Source organism: Rhopalosiphum maidis, chromosome 2 (assembly GCF_003676215.2).
Source record: "Rhopalosiphum maidis isolate BTI-1 chromosome 2, ASM367621v3, whole genome shotgun sequence".
NCBI lineage: Eukaryota > Metazoa > Arthropoda > Insecta > Hemiptera > Aphididae > Rhopalosiphum > Rhopalosiphum maidis.
Genome location: NC_040878.1, coordinates 69,657,655 through 69,677,819, shown reverse-complemented (window position 1 = coordinate 69,677,819; position 20,165 = coordinate 69,657,655). Strand labels below are relative to the sequence as shown.

At 28.7% G+C, this 20,165-nt stretch overlaps 1 protein-coding gene across 1 annotated transcript; it reads left to right on the top strand.

The window, feature by feature from the left end:
• Positions 1–7,790: 7,790 nt before the first annotated feature.
• Positions 7,791–8,849, top strand: LOC113554800. Its single transcript, XM_026958838.1, has 3 exons — positions 7,791–8,087; positions 8,172–8,336; positions 8,418–8,849. The coding sequence occupies exons 1-3, from the start codon at positions 7,791–7,793 to the stop codon at positions 8,847–8,849; spliced, it is 894 nt and encodes a 297-aa protein (XP_026814639.1).
• The last annotated feature ends 11,316 nt before the right edge of the window (positions 8,850–20,165 follow it).

Below are 20,165 nucleotides of genomic sequence, written 5' to 3'. Positions count from 1 at the left end.
CCAACCCGGCGTGCGTGTATGTCTGCATTATAGAAAATTCGTCGTGAATGCGCGAGTCGCTGCTACGAAAGCACTGCGCGTATACATCATCAGAATCTGTTCTAATATTATGCATTGCGCCTGCAGCCGATATTCCGCTTCTATACGTCGGAGCCAACTGCAGCGATAACATTATAATTATTACCTATTTTAATGATACGCGTTAAAAGGCGGAAACATATATGGCGAAATGTGTATGTATATTACACGCGTGTATATATATATATATGTACGTGTAATATATAAGATATTAATGTGCTTGTGTGTGTGTGTGTGTGTGCAAATATCGCGCAGTATTATATAGGCACCGCATATTATACGCGTATGTTTGGTTTAATAGTTAATCGAAGTGTGCGAATCGGCCGCTGGATATTGTATAGGATGTACGGGCACACGGCGCAGGTGTGTTTATAACGAGATTTCACGATGAGTCACGGTGACGTCGATTATAATATCGGCGGCGGTGCGTCTGTCTCTCCGTCTCTTTCAGACACTATATATATATATATATATACCATCGCGTCATATTAATTCATTCGGCCGCCGCAGCAGTCCTCCGCGAGCTTATTTCAGCCCGTCCCGTGCAGCGCGTGTACCTCGTCTATATACACCTACTCTCGCGCGTCTATCCGCCTCACACGAGCACACACCCCACCGGTGGCTCGTATATGGGCTATACGCGCCGCCGTAGCTGGTTCGTAGGAAATTTGCATATTGTGCAGTGCCCCCCCCCCCCCGTCACCGAGTTTCCCGCGCCAGTCGCCATAATATTAATATATTGTTGTTCGATCAAGAGGTAATTTGAGAATGTAAATTTCTGCAAATCATCCCCGCGCGCGCACTCGCGACGACCCGGCCAAAGGGTGGCTGACTAGTAAACGGAGAAAAAAACCGATCGCCGAGCCATTGCGTAACGTTATATTATTATAGTTGATTCGTATTCGTATTTTGTATCGTTCATACACACACCTACCTACTAAATATTATTCTTGAAGTATAAGCATTCGAGAGGTCCGACGCGCGTTCGAGGCTCGCCCTAGCAATAAGTTGTAAGCAATATCTTTCGCGCAACTTAAACACACGAACACGATATCACGTACGACGACGAGATATTAATGTAGAATACCTACTATTTGTTTTACAGTTTAAGTGTATAATAATATTAGGTACTCGCTGTGGTACGGTACATCTGTGTATATCATTGCGATCATTTCCAGAACTATATGTCTTATAAATCCTATATATACATATATGCATGAATAGTTGATTAAAAGGCGTACTGTATTGCAAACTCTGTACTTTGACCATTATTCATTACATACCGATGATGAGGTCCGTAGATTTTGCGAAGGAATTTTTAACTTCGACGTTAGGACAATTATTATTTTTTAATGAATATAAGTTATTTTAAACAAATCAGTTCTAAGAAAATGATTTCCTTGCTACTTTTATTCATAACGAAATCATGAATTTATTTTAGTTATCACAACAGTTTTCTAATATTATAACATTAATTTAAATCACTACATTAGAATTGATATATTATATTACCAGTTGAATAATAACGAATATTTACTGCATTACAAATTCTTGTAGTCTATCAGTAATTTGAAGTAATAAATAACTTAAAATATTATTTTCTAATACAACTAATTATAAATATTACTGTTTATCTATTTATTGTAATTACTTACTCATAGAGTTTTATTTTTTTTAAATATTATCGTTCAGTATTTATTTCATAAGCGAAATAAACAAACAATGCCAAGAACTACGTTTTTTTTTCAACTACTTTTACATTTGTTCTATGCTCTGAATACATAATATACCCAAATCAGAGCGACCGTTAGTCATAAATGTATAGATATTACATAATATGATTCTTGTTCACAACAGTAATTTTTGTATCACGAAATTCTGATCATGGTAAACATTATGTAATATTAGGTTATTATGTAAGAATGAACCTGAAAAAAATGGCTAATTGAAATATATCTTTATGTATACGTATGTCACTATGTGTTTTCTACAACTCGAACTCTTATCATATAATAGTTTATACTAGTAGCTAATAAAATAAAAAAACTCAAACTCACCTAGGCTACTATTAGGCTATCACATTTAAGCAATTCATTTTGATTGAATAAAAATAACTATCATACACAGATAAATATAATATTTTGTATATGTATTCATCACAAAATATAAACTGAGTTTTAATTAAGTATTCATGTTTTAATATAGCAGTAGCGACAAATACTGTTATTCTCGTTGTAACATGAAGCATTTTAAATATGTATGCCAAGCTCACTCACTCTGCCGTGTTTATTACGTATATAATTCAATTTATTTACATCTATTTATATTGCGACCATATTTTAAGGCGGACAGCATAATATAATAAATATACATGGAATATTAGTAGTTGAGCTGTTGAGCGTCCGATACAGCTAGTATATTTTTTAATCGACAATGCACGCGATTACAAATAGGTTTTTGCAGCTGCAGTCTTCACGGTCAATAAATCCCGTTTGAAATTCTTTATTAAACAAACATAAGCCTTTTAATGACAACTTCACAGTTCTTTTAGTCACAGTATTTTTTCCGTGTCGTGTTGACGTCACTATATCGTTTCGAATGCATTTAAACGTTTCAAAGTTTTAATTAAACATCGCCGTTTCAATAGGTTGAATTCCTTGGGGTTGTTTAACAATTGACATTTCTTTGTACAAGCAATTTTTGTACGTATTACTTTAGGGGTGCTCGTTGAATATATATTATACATATTCGGCTTCCCCCGTACACGAGCACTATAATAATTATTCATTTAAAATTCAACATCACTCTAACTAGGCGCATTGTGCCCATTTACCGACCGTTAGAATGCATTTTATTAATTTAATTACCCATGTGGGGATGCCACATCAATGACTTGCATACAATTTTATTATAAATATTATTCTCATACATAATACTACAGTGTTGATAAATATTTATTTCTATTCAAATCTCGTAGTAAATACATTTAAAATTTTACTTTGTACATATTAAAACAAAAATTAAATTAAAATACACTCTTATAAATTATAAGTGTAAACCCATGGGTTTAATATCATTAATATTAAATATTGTGTATTAAATAATATTATATAGTATATCTAAGATTTTATTCTTGATAAAACACTCAGAAAAAAAATGTATTATTATAAGCACAAACGAAGAAACGAGTACCTACATATTATTTTATTAAATAAATGTGATCACTGAAAATAATTTACAGTATCAACGGATCAAAGAAATAATAAACATAGTACCTTTTATAATATATACTGTACATATATTTTTTTAATCATCATCACACTCGTTAAATGTTGTATTCGAAACCTATTTAAATAATATATAATAATGATCTTTGTTTTTATGTATTCCACTCATTAGAATAAATGCATTAGGATAAAATATTATTAATATACATATTATGATCTAAAGGTTCAATTGAATTTATATTAAGAATAATAATAACATTTTTTGAATACTTATAGGTAGTAGGCACATAAGGTTGTGATGCTGAAAACGATTTGTATCACATGAAAAGAATATAGATATTTTGAACTTGTACTACTTTAATACGTTTCTGCATCAGATAAAAATAATGTAATAATGAGCAACAATGCAACATAATATTTATAAAAGAGTATCGCACCTGGTTATAAATAAAAATCCTATGAACAAAATGTGTTTTAAGTATTTTAACTTTAATTAATTAATACATGTTATGTATATTATGGAAACGTAAAATTATTAAATAATATAACAAGAAAATATTTCTATAATGATAAAATATTCTTCTTTCATTAAACTTATTTATTATATTATAAATACATTTAAAATGTTAATTTTATTGTACATATTTTTTAATTAAATTTAGGTGACATTATCGTGATCAAATATTAGAAGATTAAGTTTTTCTATAGAATGGTGTATCAATTTGTATTTATTTGTGCAATATGCACAAATAAATTGAAAAAATTTTAATTCTTTATTTCGAAATCATCATTATTATTATGATTATTATCAATAAGTTATTCATAATAATAAAAATAGGTACCATTAAAGTTATATATAATATTGTAATAACTATATAAGAATTGTATAGTTTAATAAAAAAGTGTAGTTAATAATAAGTCTTAGTAACTAGAGTTTGCAGAAAATTAAAAAATGTAGGCTCATAAGTGGCTATGTTATTATAATTCCTGGTACATTTATATAAACTGTGAATAAAATTGTCTATTTGTTTTCAGATCGTTCTGTTTTATTTACTAAATGAATTATTTTAAATTCATTGAAATCTAAGCTAAAAAAAAAACTGTTTTTGTGACAGGATAACTGATGGAGCACCGACAGTCATTTATTATTTTTAGACATACGCAAATCTTAGGTACCTTCAAATCGACAAAAAGATTTACGATTATATAAATAAAAAGTTTATTCTGACAACTATCACAATTAATTATTTTTTGCGATAATTTCCTACAAATCTCAAGTCGTTCACAAACTTTTCATTATATTTTAAATTAAATATAAATTAATACTCGTATATACATAAATGTAAATGATAATATAGACTTTATTTAATTTATACTAAGTTATTGAACTATACTTAATTAACGATTAAATTCTATTTTTTCATATATATTTAATTTAGAGTAATTTAATTTTTAATTTTTTTTTTTAATATACAACTATCTATTATATTGTATTTGGGTAAATTTAAGAAGATTGTGAATGATATCATGTATATTTCAATACTCATTAACATTTTTTATTTCCAGATATTATTTTTTATTTAAATTACTCACTAATATTAGATTAACACATTTTAATAATAGTTAAAAATAAAAACAAATAAAATATTATAAAAACTACAACATGCATTACTTTGAACTATTTCACTCAATTAAATAAGCTTAAGGTCGAAAGTTAAAAAAAAAACTGCCTTAACTCCGAATTTGTACTTATAAATTGTATAAATAAAAAAATAAGTTATAAATCGCAAAAAATTAAAACGTTTATACTATACATTATCAAAATTAAATAAGTTAGATTTGACGTGTAATAATTTTGAAACAGTATTTACTTACAATAATAAATTATAATTTTATAAAAGTAGATTCAAAGCCATCCTTAGAACTTGCATAGTGAATAAAATTGCAAGACCTAAAATTTCAGTTTGTAGAAAAATAATTAAATATAGTACAGACTTAAAATTTAAATTTAAATAATTATTTGTAAAGGCAGTTTAACTTTTAAGCTTAAATACAACATGGTAATAAATTTAATATACTATCCTAATTTATAATAATATTGTATTATCGTTGTATTGTTGCCCCATTAGTTAAACTGAATTGACATATAATCAAATATAAAGGTAAAGATATCATATAGGCTTTATTAGATATTTTAATTTTAAATCAAGTTATAAGCAGTTGAAAGTTATGAGTGTTATATTAAACATATCCGTCGCTTACTTTAAAATTAGAATATCGAAAAAATACCTACCAAAGTCCTTCTCTAATATAATATTTTTATTTAAGAAATTTATAGCATCAATTTATATTAATATTAAAAATAATCTAATTAAATAAATTATTCTGTACATATAATTTACTATATGTTATGTATTAATAAAACGGAAATAATACAAGCGAGTATTATTTTAATAACGATTATTCTGATAAACCAAAATATATCTTAATACCAAATTATTCAATATAGATATTATATAATCATAATTAGGTTAAAATGTTTCTAAATAATACACAGTTGAAATTTAGCGTATAATGTGTAAATTGCATATTATGTATAAATGTATAATGTGACAAAAAGTAAAAGCAGGGCCGGTGTAAAGGCCCTGATTACCCTGCTCTATGGATGGCCCTTAGTTAATATACCTACTAAAACCTGCTCACGTATTTTCATTCTTTATGATACGCTAGACTAGGATCTGGGGATAACATCAATAACGACAACCATGAATACCAAGTGATGACAAATGGAATGCAAATACCTAAAATACCTGTATTTAAGTAAATACAAATGACGACGTTTTAACATCGCGTGATGTTAAGAGTATAAAAACGTCGACTGACGAACTGAGAATTACACGCTTTATGGTATTAAACGCAATGGAAAAAGGTTACTTAGACTAAAATCCTCCAAGGAAATGTATTTGTGTGTAGGTATGCGAATGAAAAACTCGAGAAAGTCAGTTCAATAAAACGGAACCGACACGATTTAAGTTTATCATGGCACAAATACATAAACACAGGCTTGTACTAAATGTTTAGACCAGTGCACCCAAAATTAAAAATGTTAGTAGTTATATTACCTACTTTTAAGAATACGACGAGAAGAGTTTTATAAATTATAATATTATTTATATTAAATCAATCATTTAAAAATGTGTATAGACAGTAATCGGATAAAAAGTACAAATTGTATATTATGCTTGAAAAATATTTTCTGTAACTATCGATTTATTTTAGATCTATGATAATAAAAAAAAAACATAATCATACATAATACAATATTACATTTTGATAATAAATATTAAATACAATAAACAGGTATTATTTTATTACATGCAAAATTATTTAATATCTATAATCTAGATATATAATAATATGCTATTTTATACTAGATTAAGAATTTAAATCTTATTTAATGAAAAAAAATCTTATTTTAAACATATTTTTGTAATTCGTTAACTGATAATATTAACTTAATAATGAGAGAGTTTTTAGTTCCAAGGCAATTATTTTTATTATTATTATTTATTTAGATTATCATAATATATTGACATTTTGTATACACAATTATAAGACATTATGTACGGTTACTTAAACAAAATGAAAACTCCAGACAGTTTGTACTGTTTCAAGTAGCAAAAAATGTAAGTATACATTTTATATAATTGATTAGGTAGGTATAACAAATTTAAATATACGAGTATAGATAACCTTTTAGTTTAACTATAGATTTCTAACAGAAATAAATAAAAGGCCATTCATATCATAAGATAATATACACAATATACATTATTATAAATACTTAAAATTATCGATTTTTAAAAACTATGAGTTTGTGTAAACAATTGTGAGTTAAATAAAAACAAAATATAAGTACCACAAACTAAAAAAAACTAAGTCGAGCCAAAATTAGCCACACGAAGCTGACCCATAAATATGCCAATCATGCAGCACCACGCTCACTATCAAACACATCGTATTCAATCATTTTTATCGTACAAAGTTTCCGTAATTAATCTTAACTAGTTTATTACCACCATATTAAGTGTCCGCTATCAATATTATTACCTAATTATTTTCAGCGCACAGTGTCCGCGGTATTCAAATTTAACAATAGACACAAAAAGTTAATTTACCTTTATACACTGGCTTGAAAATTATTTGTCATATTTGGTTGCAATGGAGTTAAATATATTTATCTGACATCTACATTTATTGTTAAAAAATAATAAATAAGACTATTTACATATTGTTATTATATTTTTCATTAGCTTCAGAATTTTTATTATTTACATCCAATATAGGTAATCCGAAATCTAATTTAAATAAATATCTAAAAACATTCGGTCTTATATATATTTTTATCAAAAAAATAAAAACAAATACTTAAGATGGAAACCGTGAGTATAAATGAATTAAAAAAATAAATAAGACATACTTTCGATGTTGCCTATTTCTCAGGGAAATAAAATTGACGATTGTCGATGCTACGGCAATCTACCAAAACCGATTGCTGAACCCTCCAAAGTCACGCGTCCCACACCGTGTTGTCCGTGTCCATGCCCCGCTGAAAAATGTAAAGTAACTTTACAAACCGTACAAAAGTTGGTCGAAGCAGAAAACAAAGATATTGAGCTGTCTGAACTTTTGGGTGGTATTACGATACTAGATGAACGGAGACCAAAAAAGAAAATAATCGACATGTACGATGCCACGTCCAAAGAAAATCGAGAGGACCCCGTAAGGAACTTATATCACAATTGTTTAGCTTACAGTAGATTTAATTAAATATTTACTCATCTGGTGACATTACCAATGTTTAAGGAAAACAATGTAGATCCGCAATATTTAGCGTATATAATGAAATCAATCGAGAACGGACTAAGTATGAAGACTGATCCGATCAAAGTGTACGAACACCTTTTTTCTAGAGGCAATCTCGAGGCTCCTCTCGTAGCGCTCGGTCCTACGGCTGCAATATCGACCGAAGTAAGACGACTTACATCAACACATACTATTCAACGCACCATGCATACGAGTATTCACAATAATAATTAATTTAATGTGCAGGATATGGTCGTACCTTTGTCACCTCCAACCATCGTCAACGTGAAGGATCCAGAAATGGAAACAGGCTCACGCCTAGACACTATTATTCCCAGACTGAATCTGGCCGTGGCGGAAGCGGCGGAAATAGATAACGTTGACGATTTGCAGGTATTGCTTGGCGGGAGTTTTCCAGACAAACAAACGTCCACGGCTGACGACCAAGAGGCGCCCCGTGACATGTTATTGGAAACTCGAGAGCCCTATCAATCGGCGGCTGTGCTTAGGGGGTCTACGCCCCCCAATTGGTTCCCAGGATACAATGTGGCTCTTCCAAATACCGCGCACCCGGCTTTGGAAAACGATCCAGAGGCCATTTTGGACGAAGCTTGGTTTCACAGTCAGCCCCTGTCATTAAAATTAGAAGAAAAAGGCGCCAAGCTCATTGGATCTTAGACAAAAAAATCATTTCTTTACAATGTTTTTAATGATTAAACAACAATGTTGTAAATAAAATAAGAAATATTAACCAAGCCTATTATTCAATAATAACCAGCAATCACTTGATATCTGACCATAGGTTTTCCTTGTTATTCATCATATTATAATATAAATACGATATTCAATATCAAGATCAAACGAAAGTATAATATAATTATAGCTGAAACTTCAATTGCATTCATTGCTATAAGAAATTAAAAAAATATCTACTTTGATATTTATTAAATTTTCTAGATATTAAATTGTAATTAGTGTTGATATTAAGCTATGTATTTATGATTACATTTTTATAATTGTTGAGTAGTACAGCATTACTACAAAAAAATTATTCATCAAACGTTATTGACATAATTGTATCTAATTTTAACGACTATAAGTCCACACCGGTAATAAAATGTTTTTTTTTAAATATTGATGTATTGTACTATTATTTATTTATATTGAATATGAATATATGCATATAAAACAATATTATAAAGAAATGTAATTTGCATAAAATGTTGGTTTCGATACATTAATCCTATTGTTGTAAGAACTATCCGTTGCAGCGTTGCTACGACAAGACACAACATTTTACAGTTTCCCCAAACGGCAGACGAGAATAACAGAATATTATAATTTAATTGTTAGTCGACTGAACATTTTCCAAACAATCAAAGCGAACATAATGCTTTGAATATTAGAAACAAATGTTAATACGTCAAATGTGCGTGTGACACGATAACTGATCGGTGTATATTAGATAATATACTTTAATGAAATTCTCTATGCGTGTACTGTAGGCGTTAAAGTAAACAATTACAATTAAATTATGTAATTTAATCGACATTAGTTGTAACCTATCTAAGTGTATTGCATAAACATATAATACTTACTATAACAATCAGTTTTTATAAAATATAATATTATTGACTATAGTTATTATAAAGAATGACAATAAGAAAAAAAAATATAAACTAAGCAAAATACTTAAATAGTTAAAAACTATTTTGTTAGTACAAAGTTGCATCGATAACGATTAGAAATAATAAATTTATATGTGTAACGTTGAAAAGTAAAAAATTATCATTTTAATATATATAATATATCTAAAAGAACGGATTTAAATTTAATGAAAATCTTGGTTTTTCATTTATGAGAATTGAAAATAAAAATAAACTGAATAAAATGTGTGTATGATGCAGTATAGTTTTAACTGAAGTTCAACTTATTATTGATTATTTATTGTAATATAAAAATAAATTCTAAAAAATATTGATCTATAGTCGTGAAATGGTGTGATTTACGAATACGATATGGATTAAAATCAAAATAAACTATATACAGCTACTACTTATAAAATAAATCCTATTTTAAAATTGCTTTCTAACACTTAAAGAACCACCAAACGTATTCGACGAACATCCTTATGAAGTTTTTACAGCACAGTGTATACCCGCGTTTCACCGGTAATGTCTTTGAATTCTTATCGTCTTATTCAGGATTGCGATTCCATGAGTTTAGACAGCGAAGAAGGTTTATGCATAAATAATACTATACGTACATATACACTATATACATGGTGATTCGCTAAGCATTCTCAACTTCATTTTTTTCCTGAAATGATAAAAATGCCACTTTTTAATGAAAATTATTTAGTAGGTGATTGTTTTCATAATTTGTATGTACCTAATTAAAAATTTTAACGAGTAGTCTTTCAGTTATAAAAATGTTTGTACTAAAAATATTTATAGTTCTTAAAAGAAGACTTTTCAAAAATATAAAATTGATGTATAATAAATACTAGATATAGTATTTATTATACTTAGATCATTTTTTTATCAACTATACACATTTATAAATTTATATTAATTATTATAATTTTCAAACCATCATAGTCCTCATATTTTCAAATCCACTATTATGAACTTATTATACTTAGTATACAAAATGAAATAACTCAACAAATACTCGTTCAAATTTTAATTTTAATACGATTAACTTTTTAGGAAAATTATCTATTAAATAATTTACAGTGGAAAAGAAAGTTTACATTTAAAAAAAAAAATAAAATGTTATCTTCATAAGACACACGTTAAGTATTACAGAAAATTCCAAGAATTTAAGAATATAATCTTTAAGTGTATTTCGAAATTCCAAAAATCAGATTTTGAATAATTTCATTATTGAAGAAAAAAAGAAGTGAACTCGCTTATGGAGTCATCTGTATATGTCTTTTAATATACCAAGTTTATATATTACCTACATTTCTGAATTCTATACAATCCGTTTAGTTTACTGTTAAGTAACTATATATAGATATGTAGAAATATAGCTTGTGTACGTTAGCAGCAGTATGTGGTATTGTTCAAAAAATCGTATTTCCAGATGACTTACGCTATCACATTTTCTTTTTATATATTAATTTATTCACAGTATATAGCTTTCAAACACTTTTAACATTTTTACTCGCAACTAAAAAGTACCTAAGTTTTTACACATTTATTACATTTATATACAACTAAACAATAACAATTAACATTTGAAAACGTGATAGTGTTATTATGCAAATAAAATTATAGCCGCTAATAAAATATTTTGTCGTCTGTTCAAAAACAGTACGTGAAAAGGTGAAAAGGTGTTATTGGCTGACCAAAATCATTTAACCGGACACTATGAAGGTAAAATGTTCAGACAAAACCCATATCATGAAATAGAAATTAATTTAAACGCACCTGTTTTGAGTTTTGACCCAATTTACCATTTTGTTTTCAGTTAAACGAAATACAATAGTTATATATAATAGTATTTAGATTCAAACTTTCAACCATACGATATTTATTTATTGAAATGTTTTTATTTTCGTTCAGTTTGATACTCATTTTATAATACATATTTATAAAACTGTATTTATACACAATTATTACTATACTCAATTGTATAATTGAAAATGTATAATACCTAAACCGAAAATATTATACTACAATTTAATGCTACTTAATAAGTATTATTATATTCATTTAACTTAATTATAGTGTATACATAATCATTAAGTAATTCTCAAAGATTCTTAGACAAAACTTTTGGAAGTTGCCTAAAGTATAATTTTAGTCAAATATGTAAAAACTAAAAAGCTACAACAATGTTATTTATTTACTTTTCATAGTATTAATTGTGCAGAACTGGCTTATTAATAATATTATGTCCATACAGTATGAGTAGAAATAAACACTTAATAAATGTTAGTAAGTATAAAATAATGATAACTAAAATTAATGAAACATTTTAACGAAATGTTAAATTCTTATGAAATATATATAAATTCAAAAATTCCAGTAAATGTAAATCATTCAAGTGAAAATAAAATGGTAGCTTTTAGATAAAAACCACAGAATTTGATCTATATGAAAAATATACCTATATTCGTATAGTCGTATGTAATTTTTTATAACGATCGATTAGAATTTTAAATTTTCCTCAACTGTTACTATTTTCCACGTCAACGAAAATTTAACAATATTATTATTTATTCATATCAGTAGACAGTAAGTCACATGTTAAAAAATAAAAATCAACATCCCGTAGGTATACGTGGATAACTAAACCGACTTCGTGGAAGCTAGACGAATTCATTTGATCGTATTCGTAGATAACCTCAACTTGGATACCAAATTTCAAAAACGGCACGAGTCGAGTCCCATAATATTTTATCAAGTACATGAGTTGGGTTTTGGCATATTTATTTTAGAAAAACTTTGGTTAGTCCACCTATTACAATTACCCATGAAACGTGTTTTAGTTAGTTATAAAGCCACGTAAAATGTTTGTTATTTTGTTATTTTACTCTGTAGTCTGGTGTATTTGATATAATATAAAAATGATAATTTTTTTCATAAAATTTACATGATAGCTTAATTTTTTATAAGTTAATATTGTTGTTACAATATATCGGTTTAAATTAAGAAAAAAGTTTAAAAGCTTAAAAACTAAAAGCAAAGCTTTTTTTCCGGTTACGCAGTGGTCAACAACGACAACATTAGGATAACATAATACCCCGAAGCCAATTCGAGTATTATCGAATGCACAGCATACCCAACTGGTGTTTAATTTAATATGCTATGGAATATCTAGAGAGACGAATCAAGTTTTCCCGTGTTCGTGCGAATTTAAGTTTGAAATAAAATCGGTGGTAACACAAAGAAACTCGTAACGACTGTAACCATCTCTACTTAAACTATGTAATATATTATATTATGCGTACACCATCATAACACGAACAATAAATACGTCGTGGCGTGTTAGATACCTATATACAGGGCACGCCGTCTCGAGTGCAGCGTGGTTGGTTCGATTCGGCCGTCGAACGACGAGCGTGCTTGATACAAATATTTTATTGTGGTTTACACGGGAAATCTCCGACGAGAGGCGAGTGTATGATCGCACAGGGGTGCAAGTAGGCCATAGCTAGGTGGCGGACTGCGCGAGGGGAGTGTGGAGACTGTTTAACGGAAAAAACAAACCTCAAAATAACTTAAACCCATGACCGCAACGGCGTGGCGGTGGAGAAGGTAGTGGTGTTGTGGCGATGCGACGGCGTTTACATTGTGCGTGCCAAACGAGGCGTGCCAAAGGCGTTTTTCGTAGACCTAAGTGCACGTGTTCGCGTGCGTGCGTGCGTGCGTGTGTGTGCGGAGACGTTGACCAGAAAATCTCAGCGGGTAATCGCTGGCGCACACATAACACCGATTCGAGTTGCAGTCGACGACTGTACCATATTATATATATTGTATATTGTACGCACATGCAGTAGGACGGGTGACAAATAATGGGACGACGGTGGTACATAATATAATGATATAATGTAATAAAAGGAAATGAAATAAAACGGAATGGGATGGAAAAAAAAACCGAAGAACAAAAAAAATCGAAACCGAAAAAAAGCTGCTCGCCCCGTGACAAGTGTGAAATTATCGTGAATTATTTACAAATACACGGGCCGGTGTGGCTTCCGAGGGGGATCGAAGTGAATGTTTTCGCGGGTCGCTGCTGCAGCAGGGGTCCATTGGGCGACGGAGAGCATCTAGCTGTTGTAGTAGCAGTGGCAGTACTCGAAAAGCGGTAACAAGCAATTATACACGCCGCAGCGGCACTCGAAAACGTTCAATATTATTGCGCCCCTGGGTCTTTTTGCCGCTACTGCCGCCGCCGCCAGCACTACCGGCAGAGCAGAAAACAGCGTCGTCGCCGCTCAAGTAGGGTTAGGTTATTATTATTATTATTATTATTATTATTATAGTTGCTCAACGAAATTTGCGTGACGAAATTCGACGACGATACATACAATCATAATATAATATAATATTAGATACCAGTGGCGGTGGCGGCCCGGTGTACATAATAGATCGCGTGACGCTTTTCGCGAGATGACCGGTTTTTATTAGTGTCATCCTCACCGACCGATTATCGTCCTCGTCCGCACGCACCCCTTGTACAATACGTCAACAACAATAACCCCGCCGCCGTGTATTATTAGGTATACATTTTATTAAAATGACATACAAACGACTACTACACGAGAACGGCTACGAGTGGAATTAATTATTGACTGGTGGAAGAGGAAAGTGAGATAGAAAGAGTGGTCGCTCTACAAATTATAATAACGTAAAAAATCTACCTATTTCTTTTCCATAAAAATCCTGCAATTGTCCCAATCCAAAGTATCTATGAATAAGGGAAGGTTTTTCTTTTATCCCGAACTATCGTACAACACATTAAATTAATTTTGTGTTCTTATTGTTGCACTGTATTTAAAAAAATGTATAGATTTTCTGCTAAGATTATTATATTATTTTAATTAAAAATACACAAAAACTTGCAACAGAATCGGTAATCACTGAATGAAACCATACAATAACTGTTTGCTAATGATTAGAAGCAGCTCGATGTTTGCTTTTTAGCTCGGAACTCTATTCGTATCGGATTTCCGAGTAACGTAATTCAGAGGTACCTACGTTGTATGAACGTGAACGGGGTGAAAATGTTCTCGAAGACACAAGGCAAGCCCTGAATGAACTATTTACACAATTATACGGTTAATTTGATTAAAGCGGACTTTTACGGTTGAAAAAGTCACACATGACTCATGACTCGGGTACCAAAAAATCTAATTAGGAAATGTAGGTTTGTTGTACAACCTAACCGAGATATGCTGTAATGGCATTAAAAAATCTAAAATTTGTGTCCGATGTTTTACTTTTATTTAACGAGTAAATTTGATTATTTCTTCAAACTCCATTTTTAACTAAATTTTCACATCAGAAAAAAATCTGCTAGAATATTTACAATCTTGTTTTATTGTGTTTACATGAATACTATACGTAGTAATAACTAAATGAAAATTTCAAAAAATTACTTATAATATTTATATATGTTTTTATTTATAAAAGAGACTAAAGTTGAGTTCATTTTAATTAATTGACATACTTAAGAATATATGTTTCTTTTACATTTATTTATAAACGCGAACGAGATATTTTTCAACAGAAATTACCACTTATTTTTTCTATTAATTATTTATTTTCCCATAAAAGTGATATATTTACTTATTTATTTAATATTTGCTTGATAAATGTTTCAAGATCTAACTAATTTTTAACTAAATTAAGTTTCCAAAAGATACATTTAAAATACCATGCAAGTTTTGAATATATTCTATAATGCTTAGAATAAAAATTCTGTAAAATTTGGGAATTGATAAAAAATACCTTTAGCTGCATACATACATTTTATTACTGTTCGGGGAATAAAAAAAACTACAAATGGAATAAAAAAAAAAATTATACAACCACAGATTTAATTTATTTCTCTGCGAGGACTCATCAAATATCAAAACTATTCAAGGAACATGATTTACAAACTTTCTCTAAAAAGATTCCAATTCGCAATTTTTTTATGATACCATATAGAAAAATGTACAATCCTAGGAAACAGATATTGCTACGTGGTTTGAATACACTCTGTGATCCATAAAATTAAAAAGAACATAAAAAGTATCGTCTTTTATGACCATATCCATTATAATATATATAATGCATCTAATTTATTAAACATTTAATATATTCCAGGAGATCCTATTATACACATAAATTTGGTACTAAATTAAAAAATAAAAATCATAAATATTTTCTTGCTATACACCATATAGTACCTATAATATTATTAATAAAATAATTAAAAGGAAAAAACTGATCTGATCTAAAAATAAAAATTTAATTTAATTTAATTTAAAATATTGTAATTCAATAACAAAAGTTAATTATAGGAAGGTACGTTTTCTTACTTTTAGTTAAATATAATTTTACAATATAATCAACAAATTAAATATTTCCCGTGATACCACAATAGTTAAATTGAACAGCATTATTTTAATTTTAAACATTAGTAATTCACATAGATGAATGTTAACATTTCTATTTTTTTAAATAATACATAGGTATAAATTATAATATGGTAATATCAGATATGATAGTGCATATTTTGTGATCCTTTGAATATTAAAATCTAATTTTCAATCATGTACACTATATAAACAATCTACTTATACTAAATTATTTATGCGTAATTCATTTATTATAAATAGTTGATTTAAAATTCTTTAAAAGTATTTTTCAAAATTGATTTATCTTGATATTAAAAACTATAGTAATGAACTAAATTAAAAATTTTTCATTTTCCTGAAAATTTACATAAATAAATCGTTTCGGTAGGATAATTCTTTAAAAAAATATTGACTTAATTTAGCATTCTTATTTTTTTATTTCATAAAATAAATATAATTTTCTCAGTATTGCGATAAGCTTCCAAACATTTGCTTCGTCAAAATTTGGTGTCCAAATTATTTTCCTCTCCTGTTATAATTCAAAACGGATTTAATCTTCTCCAATTTATAAAATTAAAAGTGTACCGTACCATTCACTATCAGTTGTATAATTAAATAATTAAATTTAAAATCTCATCTTAAAGTATAAATATAAGCTTCTTAATGTATTCTATTTATTTTTTATGTTTGACATAATAAATTAATAGACCTTATTTTATTCTTTAGCATTTTCTTCAGTGCTATAAATCCCTTTAACATTACATACTTGACAACAAATGTCATAAGTGAACTTTTAGTGTTCAATTTTTAAAAAATCGATAACAATTGCTGCTTTGATCTGAATTTAAAAATATTTAGCCTATAGATTAATATTAGGTATTTAACACACCTACAACTTATTACTATGCAAGAATGTGATAAGCTTATTTAAATTACGCGTTATTTGATATACAAATTACTATAGCAAAAGGTACGTGTCAAGTAAGTTATCTAATATTATATAATTTCTTTAGGTTTAAAACAATTAACTATAATAAATTATATTCTATACAAATTAAAAAATGTTTAATAATGAATTCTTTGTCATAAATTACGAAAAATGAATGAAAATATTCCTTATAAGTACCTAATTATTATTTATTAGTTCCCATTTTTGAGTAGAACTAATTTTTAATTTTAGAAGGATTTTGTTTTAACTACTTAAATGTAAATATAATTTATCTACTTATACTAACTAATATAATATATTAATAAAATTGCAATATAATTTATTTATTTTTTAATAGCTGATTTATGTATTTTTTATACAATTAATTTTAATTTAAAGCTAAATATTTTCAAAATTATTGGAGGTTAGTTTTATAAGATAACAATTAACACAAGAATATGTATTAATAATCTCAGTAAGCAATTTATTATAAACCAAAAAAATCGTGCAATATGTGCTTTTTTACAAATTTAATTTTGTTTTGTACACTAAAATTAAATTAATACTTTAATATGACAGATAGATTGAATATCGAAAATTAAATAATATATTATTACACGTAATATGAGATAATATTATTGTAAATAAATTTTTATATTTTAAAAATCCACCCCCATTTGTAAATCAAGAGCCAAAGACGGTTCTGTCACGTAGGAGCCAGGAAGCGAAATACATGGTATCATATTTTGACCGTAGTGATTTTAAATTCAATTATATTTTTGTTTCGTAGGAACAAAGCTCCTAGCGTTTTTGTTGACGAACAAACATAGATACTCAATACGTATATAATTTGTTTATTATCTTAAAATAAACTATGTTTTTGTACACGAAACCGGACGAATGCGATTGCAAATACCATTAAAATGCTAATACTATATATTATATAAAATATATTGTTTATTGGGTCTTGTCATGAGCAATGTATTTACCCGCATCTCCCCCGTAGACCAATTTATTGTAAGTCTGTATAGTGTGCTCACGTCATTTACAACGAAACTCGGCTCGACGGCGCTACTATATTATTATTATATACTTTACAGTTTACACTGTTCAGTATTGGGACGATGATGCATATAGAAGGGTTGTGGACTGCGCGCGAGTAGTGGTATAGGTTATAAGCCCTCTTGGCAAACAATCTCTGACGTGCGTGCATATAAGTATGCGATGCACATATATAATAATGTGTGTATAAAACGTACATAGAAACATTTTTTACTTTAGTTAACACTCGAATTTACCTCCCTGAAAACGTTTCCATCCATTGTCGACAGACGGCCTCGGCGGTAGGTGATCGGTAGGAATAAAACGCTAAAAACCTATCCGACGAGACATTATATTATTATTTTTGTGTTTACCTGGGGGCCTCCTTTCAAACACGATTAATTTCATCCCTTCATATTATCGGCCCGCAGCATCTGACAGCGTATGTGTATATAAGTAATATACACATATATCTATATATCGCAACAAAACCGCAACCGTGCGCGTCATTATATTTATCGTATGATATAGCAGTATAGCACACTATTACCTATATACATTATTATACATTTATACTGTATATGCATTAATACAACACTGACTGCGCTAGCATTGGATATTTTTTATACGATCTATCCACTGGGGTAGGTATAATGAAGCTTTTTGTGTATGTATTTTTTTGTTTGTTTCCCACAACCCTTCCATTTCGTGCAAAACAAAGCCTCCGGTGCCCGTCACATATACTGCAATATTGCTATCAGGAAATCTTCGACGTCGTCGTCGCCGCCAATGCAATAGTCGTCATTGACTGTTTTTCAAAAAAGAGTAATAAAAAAATAATAATAGTTATAATGATAATAGATATTATCTTGCCGGTTATATATTATATTTCGAAATCTATATCGAGTCATCAACAAAAACGGTAGGTACCCATTATTATAAAGACGATAAAAAAAAAAGGAAAAATGCAACTGTGGCCTTTGTTGAGCGATGTCACCGATAAACCTCGAACAGTACAATTTAATCAGTTAGCATTTATACCTACAGCTCCGAAAAGTACTTGAGCGAAATCGTTGAAAACATAATATTGAATTCGAAGAGAGTGCCATTTTTCGGTATTATAATCTTATAATACGCTATCCAGTATATTATAGTTCTATCACTGTTTAATCATTTCTATACTATATGATCTATTATTTAGACCGTCTACGGATTTTTTCTTGGCACACAAGAGTGTTGTTAAGAATGTTTTTATTCACGTTCAAGTTCTTTATATTATTAGAGTTTCGTAAAACGTAAAACTGCAGTCTGTAATTCGTTGAGTACTAAACAATGACATGAAAAAGTTTCGATTTTGATTCTTAGTACCTACATATAATTAAGGTACGTGAATTTTTGTTTTTGAAATTGTATAATCTAATATTAAAAACTATTTTAATTTACGGAAAATCATAGTTATACATTATTAGCTTGAGATATTTTCAATACTTCTTAATTTGGAAGATATAAATATATTTGTGTATTATATTATATTATTATGTAATTTGTGAATGTATGAGTGTATACAACGTAAATTATATTAACACCATACTATTTATAATATTGTAATTCTATTTTGAACAAATTCATTTAAAAATCTAATTTTGTTCTAAATTTTCTTTTTTTATCATAAAATGTATCAAAATGTATTGATACATTTTATTCATAAAGGTTCAACAATTTTAATACTACAATGACGAATTATTATTGACGAATAACAATAATTAATTATCATGAACGGAGCGCTACAAAGAGAGGTGGCATTGAAGCCCGAAGTCTTGGGGGCCCTCTCTCTTCGATAGGATTCTCGAGGGAGTCGCACAAAAATTATAAATAAACATTCAATTGTGCACTAGCACACCATTATAAAAAAAAAATCATACGTAATATCGTATGAATAACTTAA